The sequence below is a fragment of the Glandiceps talaboti genome (genome assembly GCF_964340395.1).
Source record: "Glandiceps talaboti chromosome 2 unlocalized genomic scaffold, keGlaTala1.1 keGlaTala1_2_unloc_1, whole genome shotgun sequence".
Lineage (NCBI taxonomy): Eukaryota > Metazoa > Hemichordata > Enteropneusta > Spengelidae > Glandiceps > Glandiceps talaboti.
Genome location: NW_027554289.1, coordinates 214,399 through 231,378, shown reverse-complemented (window position 1 = coordinate 231,378; position 16,980 = coordinate 214,399). Strand labels below are relative to the sequence as shown.

Below are 16,980 nucleotides of genomic sequence, written 5' to 3'. Positions count from 1 at the left end.
CGCCAGTCAAGTCTAAGGGAGCGCTCATTTGGACTGTGGGCTGTGGGGGCGGTGTTTTGGAGTTAGACATGGGTCCGGGTTTTCCCAAAATGCCCCCCCCCCCCCGGCTCCCCCATGCAATATTTTCATACTTTAATCACGAAACATGGTATAGAAAGCTTTCTACGTAAACTATATACTAAACCATTTGAATGTTCTCATATATTGTTAATTTTAAAAGCATACACAAATTTTCGTACAATTTTTGTTTTATTTCTACATGTTTATTTAGACTATGATTGAAACACGTATATTTATATCATTATCCCTCAGGGTATCTCAGTACACAACATAAATATGTAGTAATCTCCGACCCTCCCCAATCCCATTTTCTAAAATATGGCCCTCCCCTGTAGCTGGCTAGAGCTGATTTGTAAAAAGTGAACTAGGGCGGCCTGTAGTACGATGGCGTCCATTATGATTGATCCTCTAAATTGACCTCAACATTCAACGTACAATGTGGAGGCAGTACCGTTCATTAAGTACGGTAGCAGTGGTAACTGCGAGAACGCTTTACCCGATATCACAGACGAGTAACTTTGTCAGGTAAGACTGCTTTCAAAAATAACTCGAGGGGGGGGGGGGTCACGTGTGTTTGTAGCTGGGTATGTAGTATTAACGTATGTCAATTTGTCACCGCAGCTAGCTGGCTACACTAATAGCTGTAAGTTTCGTTTCGTCTGTTTCATCATGGCCGTAAAGTGTGTATTGAATATAGACTGAATATCTAGATTGGTGATACAGAAAGGGGCCAATTCAATGTCGTTAATTATTATTACGAGGTCAACAACAGGATTCCTGGCAATTGTTCTTTGAATACAACAAGCATCAGTCGAGGACAAAATATTCCTTTTGACAACATGTACATCGCCAGTATATTGATAAAGATTAAACCAACTTCCAAGTCATGTGTACTTAATGCGATAATAAGATTTAGTATCCACCCAAGTTGATTAACACTGTCACTGACCTATCAGTATTAAACTAGAAACAAAATAAGTCTGTAAGCCATTGACACAGGAAATGTGGGTGTATGATATTATAATATAAATGGAACTTTGAGATTTAGATCTCCAGGTAGTGATGTTTGATTAACATGTAGTGTAGACAAAGGAAATAGGAGGTGTTAGAGATTAGTAGCACCAGTGATACCACAAGATTTACCCACCAACTGAAACAGGGACAATTGTCACATATAGCATATATACAAGTAACAGACTCAGGAGAGAACTTTAGAGTAGATAGTAGGTCAAGATCTCTCTTAGTGAGTGTTATCATGGTGGAGTGTGAATGCTAACTATCAAACAATCCAGGGATTAAAATTTATCTCTGGCTCCACCTCATTAATTTTTAATCCCAGGACTGTTTCGAAATTTCATATACTTCACCACTGTCTTGGTAGATAAATTTGAAAAGAGAATTATGACAGAACCCCATGGCTTCACAATGGATGGTGGGGTGTGATGGAGGTGTCAATGGCTGCACTTTTGTGAAAGATAGGGAGCGAAAATACAGCACAGTTAACACACCCCAACGTGAGTGCAAACAGTTTCTGTATGCCCCACAATCCATTGTGAAGCCCCATCATGATGGGATTGTCTTGTTATCATGAGATGGACTGGACTAGCTTTGCAATTTTCCATTCTAACTTTACCCATTTACCTAAGAATGCTGTGACAAACAGGTAATAAATAAATAATAATATAATTACAGAACACCCTATCCATCTGAACATCATATTATTACACATTGTGATTGCATGCACAGATGTGTGAACAAGTGGTATTTGCACTGCAGTACAATTCTGTAAACATTATTGCAAACCTGTATGTAAATAATATGCAAATAAGTGTCTGATCATTTCTTATAAATGAACTTGTGATTGCTATAAGATTTATATGAACATTTGCTGTTTCAGGTAAGCGTACATTATGTTGTAATTATATATTTGCACTCATGCATGCAGAGTTTCACTCCTTTTGTTCATGAGAGTAACTGCCACAGAGAACACTGCAAGCACTCATGCAAATAGTAATACCTCAAGTATGTCACATTTGTGCATCATGAGGTTGATCTGTCGTTGTTCCATTTTGTAGGAATCTGAGTAAGATAACTGCATCCATAACAGTCAATCCAAGAATTACCCTTGCTGATCAAAGAGTATCTGTTTGTGTGTCTGATCTACCACCATTAACTCCAGTAACTATACGATCACTTGTGAAGAATGAGAAAAAGCAGCAATTTGAAGCTCATGGTCACTACACTGCAAGTATCGATGGACAAGTGGATGTCACAACACAACCATGTATTGGTGGTTCTTATCAAGGTCAGTCTATGAGTGTGGTACCACTGGCCAGCTCTTGTAGGGGTGTGTAACCAATACTGCCAGCCCCAGACCCTTTTTTAGACCCATTTTACCCAAAAACCAATACCCCATTTTAGACCATTATAGAAGATCAAATTTTAGACCAAAATATTTGTTCCATATTAAGAAAATTGTGGATGGCAAAATGTATTTTTTATGCTTGTGTTTTTTCCCTCAGGAGGCAACATTTTGAGGCAATTAATAGCACAGTTATGATTTAGTGAAGGAAAATGGAGCAAATTTTAGACCAAATAATGTATAGTGGACCCATATAGACTTCAACTCGAAAAAACCACACAATTTTAGACCAAAGGGCAAGAAAACGCACCCCAAAGGACAGTATAGTCTAATAGCTCCCCCCCCCCGTCACCTCAAAATCAATCTATTTAAGCTAGTCATGCATACATCAAATACATGAATAGAATTATAAAATGTAGTTTTGAATGGTCATAAATTCATTAAAGATAATGATGCTTTGCATTAAATACAAACAATGCTTGTCTGCATCATAATCTAAAAAGAGAAGTGAATTTGTATGATTTAGATCCAACATCAATACATCCTCAGCTTTTTGGTTGGCTGATCCAAGGTCTTCTATGAACCCCGATATCTATGATCATTCATTCTCACTTATTATATCTTGTTACTTTGTCCTGTTTTTCCCAACTTGTAATTTTTTTGTGCAAACTAATGCCCCCTGGTAGAAAGGAGATTTAGTCTAATACGACAATCATACTGTCATACAAAGGGTAATAAAATATATAGTTAATACATCACACAGGTACACACACACACACACACACACACACACACACACACACACACACACACACACACACACACACACACACACGCTAAACTTGCTAATTTCTTGATATCAACTGTATAATGTTGTCATACTTCATTCCTATATATATGGGGACCAATTTTGACCCAAAACCAATACCCCGTTTTAGACCGTTCAACTTTTGCGCATGCGCAGTTAACGTAACAATGCATTATGGGGCGATATCTAGAACCAAGCGTTTCAGGGTGTGTGCATGCTATCTTAACCAGTGAATTAGCAGGGGAAAATCCTGAACTCGTCGAGAATTTATTAAGTAGCTCCTTCCAGGACCCCATTTTAGACCAAACAAAATATAATATTGTGAAATGTGGACCCCATTTTAGACTCATGAGCTCTCAAAAGACAGTACCCATGTTAGACCAAAGAGCGAAAAACCCTACCCCAAAGGGCGGCACGTATACGTATACCCAATACGTGGGAGTACACCCCCCCACCCCCCCACCCCCCCCCCCCACCCCGGTATTGAACAAGTGACTATATTTGGATAGAAGGTACAAGGTTAAAATTGGTGAAATTTTATCAAATCAAAAATGACTCTTTTGTATGTCTAGAAATGTTTGCAAAAATGTTTTCACAACACCCACATATTACAGGAATAGAACCAATGGGTTTATTCTGGAGTAAGTTGCAGTCACCAGGTCAAAGGTCAGGTTTAAGGTTTACAAAAGCAGATGTGACGAAACCATCTATCATGGAATTCTCAGTCTATCCAGGCCACCTTGACACACCAGAGTTTGAAGACATATCACCAATCAGTACCACAGTCATTGAACGCCATTACATGGATAAACACATTGAAAGGATAGCTGTGAGAGAAGGTAGAGTCAGAGGTACTGTCTTTAAACCTAAAGGTAAGCTAACACTTCAAACCAGTACATGTACATAATCGAAGCTTTGACTTTCATCTTCATGAGGTCCAAGTCAACAGAATGACAATGGCTTTGACTTTTATCTAGATGGGGTACAATTGGTACAATGGGTTGTATTTGATTTCAAGCAAATATCAAAACTTTGAGCTATTTGATGGTGCTGGTGTTTTACAACGATAGCATAAAAATGTTGAATTTCTACATTGCTGCATATCAACATCTGTACATTCACTCCTATAAATGAAAGTACTTGTTACTTGATTGACATAGTCTAAAGCTAAGAGGATTGTATTGGCATGTTCATTTCAAAGAAAGTTGGTTGGTTGTACCACGTAAAAAGATATAAAAGTTAAGGATGAAAATCACTTCGTTTCCTTGTCCTTTTTTCTCCAGGTACTGGTCCATTTCCTGGTATAGTGGATTTATATGGTACTGCTGGTGGACTAATGGAAATGAGAGCGGCCATGCTGGCAAATCATGGCTATGCTGTGATAGCATTAGCATTCTGTGGATATGATGATCTGCCAAAGACTTATCGAGATTTTGATTTTGATTATTTTGAGGTAATCAACTATTTTTTACCCTTTATCAGATAGAAGCTAAGAGACATGACTTGAAGTTTATTTCTGTAATTCTTCTTTTACTTTTAACATGGACTATAAAAGAGAATGATTAATTTGAAGAAACTTCCCAGTTTGATTTCGCAAGTTATATTTTTAGTTCAATGACAGGTGATGATGATGATGATGATGATGATGGTGATGATGATGATGATGGTGATGATGGTGGTGATGATGATGATGATGATGATGATGATGATGATGATGATTCACTTTGTCTTAACAAATGTCAATGATCAATTGAAATATCATAGATCACAAGCCATCACACACGTAGTTCAATTGACCCATTTCTCCTATCTAAGGAGTCCCTGAACTGGTTCCAAAGACAAGATTATATAAAGCCAGGTGGTGTAGGAACAATAGGAATATCAATGGGAGCAGAACTAGCACTTGCAATGGCTGTTTATTTTCCAGACCAGGTAATCCAACGTGTCCTGTTTAATAGTCATGATAATAATGTCCGTCACTAACATATGAAAATAGAATCAGTTGCTGAAACTTCTATTTTTTTACTGAGTAACTTTATCTAATTTTACAAACCATTTTCAAATCCCACTTATCATGTATCCTAACATTTATATAATGTATGTAATGTATTCCATTTCTTTATACAAATGTAACTATTTTTCATCATTTATTTTACTTCTTAAATTACTACTTAAATTATAACTTTAATTTGTTTATCATTTGAAGTTGAAATATATATTTAAACACAAGCATATAGTACTCATGATATAAATCCAGCAAAAGTAGTTGAAGATCGAGAAATGATAAATATTCACCTTATACAAAAATTCTTGTTTTATGAAATCTTCATGTACAGTAAGTATTCTGCTCCTCCTCACTTTACAAAAATGTCATGTTTTCGTATTTTTTCATCACCAGGTTAAAGCAGTTGCAAGCCTTAATGGCTCTCATATGCATACATACATTGCAAGGATGTTTAGGGGCCAGTTGCTTCCTTTTACAGAGTGAGCACTCCCAATTTGCATACCTGTGTTATAACGCATATTCTAAACTGTAAGAAGGACTGTGAAATTTGGTTGTACCCACATCTTTTTTTTATCAATATACTTTAGAACTTTTCACTGCCAAACTTTGTCATCACAGTGTCAGTAATCAAAAAAAAATTGTTCATGACATTAAACAACATGATAACCAACATATATATTTAATTTACAGCAACCTACTTCACATTTTGTGGCATTGTGTTATCTTTAGATATTTCACAGACAATTTATGCTGTTTGTGTTAATGATAGTTTGCATGATAATCATGGCATGCACCTGTCAAGTCTAATTTCAGACTTAATGATGTGTTGGTAACTATTTCTGAAATGGTATTTCTTTCCCTAGCTATTCAGTGGAGAGATTTGTTTCTAGAGATCACAACTCTTATGCATTTATGGAATTGTTAGATGAACCGAATGAAAAAGCCATCTTTGATGTAAGTTTACTATTTAATCTCAAATTTCCATTCGTAAATTTTGCCCCTTTCTTACCTTACAAATTCTAAATGACAATATTGACAAAATTATAATCTTATTGTAACTGAGAATTTAATTCACAACTTTTGATAATTATGTTTGTGATTTCAGGCCAAATAAAGTTGTTTGTGAAATTACAGCAAAATAAGAATTTTGATTTAAATATTTATGGTGAGAAGGCTGGAGGAGAGAAGTGATGAAATGTTCATGTACCTATAGTAGATGTAGTTTTTGTCTGTAACCCTGTAGGTGACACATTACCACAATTCAAAAAACCATCACATCCTGTGGCATTTCTATAAGTTAAAGAACAATGTAATCTCTCTATAAATACAAAAAAAGGTTATTGTTAGTTTTGTTACCACATGACATTTTTTTATCTCTTTCAGTTTAAAAATGTGAAAGCACAATTGCTACTGATGGTTGGTGAAGATGACTTGAATTGGAAGAGTTCATTTTATGCCCAAGAAACTGTGAAAAGACTTAAATCGTACAACAAAACTAATTACAAGTTACTCAGTTACCCAGATGTTGGTCACCTGATTGAACCAGCATGCACACCTTTTTGTAAATCATCGTATCACAATCTGGGTAAGTTTGGTTTTGCCAGCATACACATTACTTTGTAATTTATAGTTTGGGTATGTTTGGTTTTGCCAGATTATGATCATTGGCTCTCTGATTTGACTATACTAAGCAACTACTTGTTATAGCTTTTGGTTCCATTTTTATTTGCACCAGTCTCCTAATATTAAAGCTACATATGGTGCAGACTTTGTTATTGTCATGATATCAAATGTAAAGCCTTGTATTGGGTTTTGTGTCAAGGAACAGAATATGATCTTGGTTGACATTGTTACATCATTATTTATACATAATTATTTACCAGTGATTACTGGAACGGGTGTGCACATGTACTCGTGGTATTTTCACTGCAGTGCAATGCATAAAACATTATCATATACTAGTACATGCATGCAAATGATATGCAAATGAAGGTTTGTGATTGGACAGGATCATTCTAATTTCTTACAGAAATTTGCTTTTTCAGACAAAATAAAATGTAAGAATAACAGAACCCCATGCTGCGCAAGTTCTAGTATGGGTACTCACAGATAATTGCACTCATGCTTGCAGTATTTTCTCTGCAGAGAACACTGTAAGCACTCATACAAACACCCCAAGTATGCCACATTTGCACTTGTGAATTATGGGGTTCTGTCATAATATCTCATATTGTCACCTTGTCCCATTTCACAGGCATGACTTTAGCATGGGGAGGAAAAGCCAAACCACATGCCACTGCTCAACAAGAATGCTGGAAAGAGATATTACAGTGGTTTCATCAACATTTACAAAGTGAGAACAGTAAACTCTGATAATATGAAACACGCTTCATCAATTATGAAAGGTGGCAAAGTTTTGCCCTAAACACTGTACAGCTAGTGTGAAATTTAATTGTGTTACTTAACACCTGGAAACATTTGTTTTCAAGGTAATGTAGTGTGATATTATAAACGGATATTTCCAACAATGTGGTTGGGTTTTTTTTGCAAGAGTACTAATTTTCCATAATGGTTTACTTACACAGGGAAATAAATACTGAAATGTACTGTGAAGATTAACTTTGGCATGATGACCAAATATTTGTATTTAGTAGTATTACATTGAATTGGAAGAGTGGGTGAGGGCAAAACGTTACGACGTATCTTACAGTCTAGGGTGAAGCGATAATTACAAATAGACCACATCGGTGCACCCATGTCACCATTTCATGCTCACTCAAACTGAAACCTTTTTTTTTCACCTTCGTTATGGGATCGAACGCATTACGTGAACTTACAGTTCACTACATGCTTTTCAAAGCTTCATTTGGGGTTTATATGGTTAACACGTAGACATCGTTCAAGAATAAACGATTATCATGGTATATACCAAGTTAATAATTCTCCTCACCAACACAAAATTTGTTTATACCATAGTTTTTTTAGTTTAATTTGCATAATTGGTGGTTCCCTGTGAAAGTATGGTTTCGTGTGAAATTCATATTAATTTTTGCCAATATATCTCATTGTGTTCCCCATCATCTGAGCAATTAAAAAACATATGTTTGCAATTTTTATTTCAATATTAAGGGTAATTTTTACAGCAATTTCATAAATGATGTAAAATCATGTTTTTTCTGTATATTGATGGCACATTAAAATGTGTGAACTGTACAATTGCTTTATATCTGTATAAATGTACTTATGGGCATCCTGTAGACTATAAACCTGTAGACTGTTGTATAATTTTGCATTTTAATCACAATATTATAAATTCTGGCTTCTTTATTTGCATATCATTTGCATATTATGTATGATGCTTCTGGTTTATTTGATTTCCTGTATTGTTTGATGTTGCTGATTGCTATTCAAAAATGTACGCCAACCATGAATTATTTCAGTTACTGTGAATACTCTGGTTGTTTTTTATCTTTTAAAGCACTAGTAAGTCCAAACCTTGACTATGCTTCCCCAGTGTCTTCCCACATATATACGGGATATTGCATTTTGACTATGCTTCCCCAGTGTCTTCCCCACATATATACGGGATATTGCATTTTTGGAAAAAGTGCAGCGTCGGTTCACCAGAATGATTCTGCAGCTTGGTGGCTTGAATTATGAGGACAGTTACGCATATTGAAACTGGCAACTTTAGAAACTAGATGAATTAGAGCTGATTTGCAGGAAGTGTATAAACTTTTCCATTTACATATTCTCCTTGATCCAGTTGTATTTTTCAAAGTATCTACTTCGACAACAAGGGGACATAGATTGAAATGATTTAAAGTACAGATCCAGATTTGATATACCTAAATATTTTTTTCAGTCAACATGTTGTAAACATTTGGAACAGTTTACCAGAAAGGATTACTGTTATTACTACACCAATTAAATCATTGTAATTACTTGAAAGTTGTTTATATATTTTACTTTTCAATATTTGTTTAATCTTGTTTACATACGTATGTTCAAGCAATTGTGTTATTGCATGGACTTTATAAAACTGTGACATGATATGTTTACAGTTTAAAGGCCTAACAAAAAAATTGTGTGGTTCCCATTAAACTCAATTTTAAAATAGGTGGGTTAGTAGATTTTTTTTCATGTGTGTGTCTAGTTCAGGTGAGTACAGTTTTTTTTATTTTGTATGTTATAGTCTACATATATTACATATAAGTTCTTTATTCGCAATAACACAAATTAATAAATAAAAATTAAATGAAAATAATGAAAATGACAAATGAGACTGGGTGCTGGAAGATAGCTAATGAAAAGCTAGTAGGTGTCCAGTCACCCATCCCCCCCCCCTCCCTAAGTAATTATTTTAATCCAGATTGGATATACGTAAATATTTTTCCAGTCAATATGTCGTAGACATTTGGAACAGTTTATTCTAATAAAACTGAAATTCGGATATAAACCAAATATTAAGTGTTTTTATTTTACCATTCATCCGCCTCACAGAGAAATTCATAACAGTCTCCTCTGGTGAACCATTCATACTAATCACTGTCAGGACGTCAAAGTTATCACTTATCATCATTTAATATATTAAATCAATGATTCCTTCATCTCTTCATTAATTCCACTACTTCTATTACCTTCAACAAAAATATATGTTGACACTATATTGGCTTGGTAAACAGTAGTACTTACATTTCTTTTACAATCAACACATCAAATTTAGATTCAATATTACGTAAACAGTTCACAATAACTTATACTTCTGATTGTTTTTGTTTGCGCATCAAATTCGAAGTTGAGAAGATAGAAGAACAGTTTGTTGGTGACGCGTCTTCAATTTCAACTAAAAATGTTTATTTTAACACTTGCACTGCCAGTTTGATATATGTACTGTCATAAAATTTATAGCCCAGGGACTTGTGGTCACACTACTTAAAGTCAAGTAAATCACGTTTGTCAGTGGTTTGGATATGCACTGTGGGTCTAGATACTTAAAACCGCAAGTCCCTGGGCAATAACAAATTGCAGCATTTGGAAGCACTCGACGATCGCGCATGTGCATGACAAATTTTCAAAAATATATAAACATGTCAATCTCAAGAACAGCAAAATATTTTCAAAAAATACTATTCTATTTAGACTATCTTTCTCGCCTTGAACACCTGGCTAAACTACTACTACTAACACTACGACTTTTCTTCCATAAATAGCCATTTAGGTTATACCCATTGATTTTATAAGTACATCATGCAGCATTTCAGATAAAATAATCATTTCCAATACATAACTGTATGTATGTATGTATGTATGTATGTATGTGTATGTGTGTGTGTGTGTGTGTGTGCGTGCGTGCAAGTGGGTTAACTTACAAGTCTTGTTGAAAGCGCCTGTGGCGATTTCTGTATAAAAACTGCTGATAAAACCCTACTTTCCTCATAATGTATGTATGTATAATGTATGTATGTATGTATGTATGTATGTATGTATGTGTGTACGTATGTATGTATGTATGTATGTATATATGTATGTAAGTATGCGTGTATGCGCGCGCGTGCACGCGCGCGTGCGTGTGTGTGTGTGTGTGTCAATTACATATGTAATAATTTATGACATTAAAACGAAGAATCTGCCACAGAAGATAAATATGCCGGTCATATAAAGTGAATTGATTGTTTTTGCGTAAAGTTCTGAAGTATTTTATGAAAGTAAGATAAAGTTGAGGTTACAAAATGTCAAATCCTCTAGTGGTCAGATACAACCATATAGAAGATAAAATAAACATGTGAATCTGAGCTTTCTTGGCGTGTATTTAGACATTCGAGGTCATGATAATAAATTATTTAGATTTAATGGAAAATGATAACGCAACTAATACATTTTCGAAATCATCATAAATAAATAAATATATATCAAATAAATAAAGTAAACGACTTATACAAACATCAGAGTTAAACAAATATTGTGTACAAAATTAGTCAATTTCTGCTAATTCTTAGTGTTTCGTTCCACTAGAACACTCGAGCTCAAGCATGCAATAAAGACTAGATGTGCTGATTGTGCATTATTTTCATCCTACTAGTAATACCAGTAATCATACACATGCTGCAATAAGTCCACTACATATCGTTTTAAGTAGTCTTACGTACAATTCTTCTCGTTGAACCGTTACAACACTGTGTGTGAACTAATCATAAAACTCGTTCCACAAACAGAACACGATTCACAATGCGACTAAATAGAATTTTCTAAATCACTTTAAAACGTAATAACGACACCAAAACAAATCAACTGAATTGATACTGTTCGAAGAGGAAGACACCACGACAAAGCCTACGGTACAGAGGTATAATCAGCATACAGCACGGTCTCCCTATATTACGCTGATGTTCGTTTCAATGAGTTTTGTTGTCGCGGGATGTTTACTGAGTTGTAACAGTTCAGAGAGTAGAGTTGTCCATGCGAATAAATCCCAGTTTCCTTTACTCTGACGTTAATCTGATTCAGGCGGTAGACTTCTCAATGTCTCTTTATTATCGTCTGTTAATTGTTGACGTTCACCCTCCTCTTCTTGGGGCTTACATGTTTTGATGGAATACAGAAAAGCAGCAACCAATAACATACAACCTATAGAACAAGAATATATATGCAATGAATCTATTTATGTATTTTCTCCATTACATGTGACGTCATATAAATTGTAGATTTTTTCTTGCCTATTTTTCTTTAACACAATAACAAATTTATCTCATCTGACAACAATAGTGAGATATTTTTTCCGTGGCAGTGTAGTTTCTTATTGGCTTATTGCTTGACAGACAGACAGACAGACAGACAGACAGACAGACAGACAGACAGACAGACAGACAGACAGACATACATACATACATACATACATACATACATACATACATACATACATACATACATACATACATAAATTACATAGTATTTATTATTACATACATACATACATACATACATACATACATACATACATACATACATACATCCATCCATACATACATACATACATAAAACGAACAAATTGACCCTAACAAAAATGCAAAAGGGAGAAAACTGATCTATTATAGTTTACCTGATAAAATACCTAGGGTTGTACCAAATGGAAATATGAAGCATACGATGGCTATCAAAATATATAAAATTGACTTCTTCCAATTATCAAACCAGACTATAGCCTTCCAGCAGGAATTATCATCCCTATTAAAAAGGTACAAAAGGTAAAAAAATAGAGAATTTGAGTTATACATCTACAATATTCTTCATATGACGTCGCTGTTACCATGGTTACACACTTTCAGACTGATGACACTGTGTGTGAGGTGAAGGTACGCACACCACGTGACATGTGTCAAAATTTTGAAAGCAACTTTACTTCATATTCAATAACTCTTCCGGTATCCAACACCTATAATATCTAATTTTTATTCTTACATTTTTCCCTAGGGTTACGTTTTGAATGTATCTACAAGGGTGGAATGAGGGAAGGGGAGTTGTATATTTACTATCTGTCCTTGTATGGGAGGTAAATTTTGAATACCGTATGTAAGTAGATTCTTCATGTTGTGCCTTCAACTGACGTTGTAATTCAATATCTTTTGTATGGGGTCAATAGATTGCGTAAAATTATGTTACGTTACGTTACGTTTTGTTACGTTATCAGTGATGGTACATAATTTATTTATTCATTTGTAATTTTTACCTTACTTACCCATGTTGTATAACCTCTCATTTTGTCTTTGCTTTTGGAAACCTTTTATTCCTTCGGGAATTACTATGTATTTGCATACAATCAAACAATTACGTGGCGAGTGAAACAACCTTCCTTCGCGCAAATCAGTGACTGGTTGTGATACAGTATGTATAACAACGTCAACAATATATTCAGTACTAACAATGGCATCATTAATGAGACTTTCATTACTCACCCACAACACTTGCATTTCCTAATAACGAATGTTAGCTCTAAACAGGCGACAAGAACTCCAACAACCCTGCAATATCAAGAAAGAAGAAAATGTAAGAAACAATGAAGTAATATCATGTTGTTTATTGAATTTGTGACTTTTTTTGAGGTCAAGTAACATTTTTGTTTCATATGTGCATGGTAGCCAATCACTGCGAGGATATATTAAACGCACATAACAATGATAATTATGCTTTGCATATGAATTACCATTATGCAAATCATGTTGTCAATATAATGTCTAGACACCACATCCAATATAAAGCTCTCATAAAGTTACAAAAGTTTGTATTGTACGGATAAATTCCATCTCATTGAACTGCATCGTTGTTACAATGTAGTTCCCACAAATGTCATTAATAACTATCAATTCGACCTCAGGGTGACCCTATTTTTCATCTCTGTTTCTCATTACGCGACCGACCCAAACTTTCAGCTCCGACATCAAAATAAAAAATAAAAAAATTTCGTCCGCCCTTAGCGCCCTCTCTGGCAAGAATAAACAAGTGCCTGAAATGTCGACGTCATCTATAGTCATGGAGACGGCGACGACACTTGTGCACAAACAGAGTATTTCTTTCATGACGGAAATTATTCAAGTACGGGGCTGAGAACATGCCAATTGTGTAGAGAAGCTGCGAAAGGGCTTGTTACCAGGAATGCAATAAAAAGAAGATAGAGAGGAGGAAAAGGAGAGGCAAAGAATTGTGAAGAAAATGACATTTTTTTTACTTTTTTTAATCGACCGACCGACCCATAGTTGCTATGAGAAGGTAATGAGAAATTAACATAAAAAATAGGGTTACCTTAACATGCACGTTATTACTATATTAGCGTTTAAGGTAATATGTACCCCGTATCGGTGACTATTGTCTCTGAACACGAACATTCTTAAAATCTCTCCTATTAAACTTTGAAATACGAAAGGCTGTTCCCCGTCCCTTTGGAATAATAAAAGAAATTAAAGGTTCACAGACTGTTATATTCAAGTCATTTCCCCTGTTTGTGTGTAATACGATATTCGGCAGCCGATTGCCACGGATTCTAAAATGGATAGATTGTTTATAAAATTTTGTCTAACATTTCGATAATTTGAAATGTGAGTCCTAATTGCTTTTTCTTGATTTTAACTGCGAATTAGTTGGTGGTGTCTTGAACAGAAGAGTCCAAAATATTTGTATTTCAGATGCGCATTCTTCTTTAATGTACAATGTCAACCTATACCAGGCGGGTTAAAGTACTTACTAAATTTCAGATAATGTAAGTTTTGAAAAGCTTGAAATGTTTACGTTGCTAAAAAAAATAGTGAAATCTTTGCTAAGATCTCTTGTAAATCATACATCGATTGACTGGTGTGAGTATCTTATTGACCCCCCCCCCTCCCCATCTGTGTATCGGTAGATCTCTAGGTTTCTCTTTCTATGAGGACAAGAGTGGCAAGAGCGGTTCTACTAACAGTAGAAGGAGGCCAGAGTGTTAAACGTATTATCACCGATGCACAATAATCCTGTCCCTAATTGATCTGTTTCCGATGCTTTATTTCTTGCTTGACAATGAGACCAATTTTTCCCCTTCTGTTGTTCATCATTTATGTAAATATGTAATGAGGCATTTAAGAGTTGACAGGTATGACAAAGAACAATTTGTACAAAACGGAAATTGAAAGTGTTACCAATTACATAGAGACAATTACATTTTTTTTTCAAAATGACATCCGCAAATTAAGTTGAATTCATAAAATAATACCCAGCGAAGATTTATTTCATGATCTATTTCCAAGTGACCTTTCAATGGTTTAGCACAACAAGGAACCATGTACGCTAGTCAAACCGTTCCAATGTTAACGCGATGCTGTAAAAAAAAAAGGTGCGAGGGGTGGGGTGGGGGCAGTGACAAAACCAATGAGAAGCACAGAAAGATATGCATTGGAAACCATAGAAATGAACATTCACACTGACAACCAAGTTCATCGTATAAGCTCAAAGGTTTATTTAAAACACTTGAAAGGTATATAAAAAAAATAGTAAAATTTTTATTACTTACAAGTAATAAATGCCTATCCATATAGCGAGGGGACTGTCTCTTAGTGACGTAATCCCTGTGGCAAGCAGACCTAAAAGAGTAGGGAGGGATCGAACAATGTTTATCCATCGTTCCTTTGAGTTATTTATGAACTACATTTATGTACTCCAATATGCAATGTCAAAAGACATCTGTCGGCCTCTGTCTCCGTTCCCCATCTTTCTCTCTTTTTCATATGTTGCATACGATAAAGTGTATGTATTTCAGAATGTATTAAAATACATCAATATATTGAACACGTTTTGATTGAAAAATGTCTTATTTGTAATTTCCTGCCCTCGGCAAAAACAAAAATATCTGTCTCTCGCATAAAATTGGTTGGGTAAATTTTCTCTATAAACTCGACAAAAGATTATAATATATATATATTACATCTTTTATTTCAATATATATATATATATATATATATATATATATATATATATATATATATATATATATATATATATATATATATACATTTCTTATACCATTTTATAATTGAATTCGTGACTCAATCGGGAAAAGCATTAGTATTTATGGAAATAGAAGATGTAATTATCATTTAGACAACATACAAAATTAGTTCCCTTGCTTCCCTAGAGCGATAAAACGTTATCGAGCAAATTGCTACGGCTAGATTTACGTCTCACATATGTAGGCCTGCGGATGTACTCCAACAAAACACAACACAGACAGTCTACTGTCACGAGGCAATATGTAATATTGACATTTTCATACCAGCATGTCCTACTGTCGGTATTTGGATGCAATATCGAAGGTCAGAATTTAAATATTGTATGAGAGCAATAATATTATATTTGCACGGGTCACGCGGTTACTAAAATAGCAACACGCATTCCCTTCACTGCATCATTTAAATACAACTTTATATGATATAATGTAAATAATGCTGGAATGATGAGATTTGCAATCAAACGTCATCAAATTGATGTATGATTCATTAGAAGCGCCACGTTGTATTATATGCCAAATCTGGATTATTCAATGCTATTGTCGCTCGTAGCCCTATGTCATAAATCTAGCTTAGCTGAATTAATTAAAGGGTCAACGCAGACGTGACTGAATATCAAACGGTTATTTTAAAACTCACACACTATAGCAACGAATATTACATGCAAGATAATATCAAATGTAAAATGTACTTACATACAGCGGTGAGCAATCCCCATATACGCACTACAGCAGTTAGGTATTTCCACAGACAGTTTCTGACTGCGATCAATTTGCTCTCCGCCATAGTAGCTCACGAAAGCTACAGTCGCAACGCTAGCTGCTGTGTAGTCTGTTTATAACGCTTTGAGTTGAAAGAATCAATTCACGACTTAATCACAAGTAGACAGAGTGATGACGCAAAATAACTCCTGACACTGTACGGAATCGGCAGGTGGAAACGCAGCAAAATACACTATCAAATTAAAAATAATCAAATAGTCATACGTTGTATATTGGCTACAATATACAGATAGGTTTGCACACAAGATGACTTCATGCACACAACCGACTGATAAAGCGCCCTCAAGCGTAGATTCGTGTCTGACCTCAGAGACGATTTGACACGATAATAGGTAAAATATATTTAAAACTGCTTAGGTGAATATTAATATTACAGTATTGCTTTGAATATAGATAACTGGTATGATATCAAGGAGTCCATTTTTGAAGCTTCGTCA

At 34.9% G+C, this 16,980-nt stretch overlaps 2 protein-coding genes across 2 annotated transcripts; one reads left to right on the top strand and one right to left on the bottom strand.

The window, feature by feature from the left end:
* Nucleotides 1–453: 453 nt before the first annotated feature.
* Nucleotides 454–8,101, top strand: LOC144453252 (acyl-coenzyme A thioesterase 1-like). Its single transcript, XM_078144525.1, has 9 exons — nucleotides 454–585; nucleotides 2,136–2,365; nucleotides 3,845–4,102; nucleotides 4,514–4,683; nucleotides 5,046–5,162; nucleotides 5,629–5,714; nucleotides 6,099–6,189; nucleotides 6,619–6,820; nucleotides 7,490–8,101. Exons 1-9 carry the CDS (start codon nucleotides 497–499, stop codon nucleotides 7,606–7,608), a joined length of 1,362 nt encoding a protein of 453 aa, XP_078000651.1. The 5' UTR covers nucleotides 454–496; the 3' UTR covers nucleotides 7,609–8,101.
* Nucleotides 8,102–11,344: 3,243 nt separating this feature from the next.
* On the bottom strand, nucleotides 11,345–16,634 carry LOC144453256 (uncharacterized). The gene is made up of 5 exons (XM_078144529.1): nucleotides 16,457–16,634; nucleotides 15,269–15,338; nucleotides 13,188–13,253; nucleotides 12,335–12,459; nucleotides 11,345–11,862 (listed from the first exon to the last, which is right to left on the bottom strand). Exons 1-5 carry the CDS (start codon nucleotides 16,545–16,547, stop codon nucleotides 11,729–11,731), a joined length of 486 nt encoding a protein of 161 aa, XP_078000655.1. The 5' UTR covers nucleotides 16,548–16,634; the 3' UTR covers nucleotides 11,345–11,728.
* Between the last annotated feature and the right edge of the window lie 346 nt (nucleotides 16,635–16,980).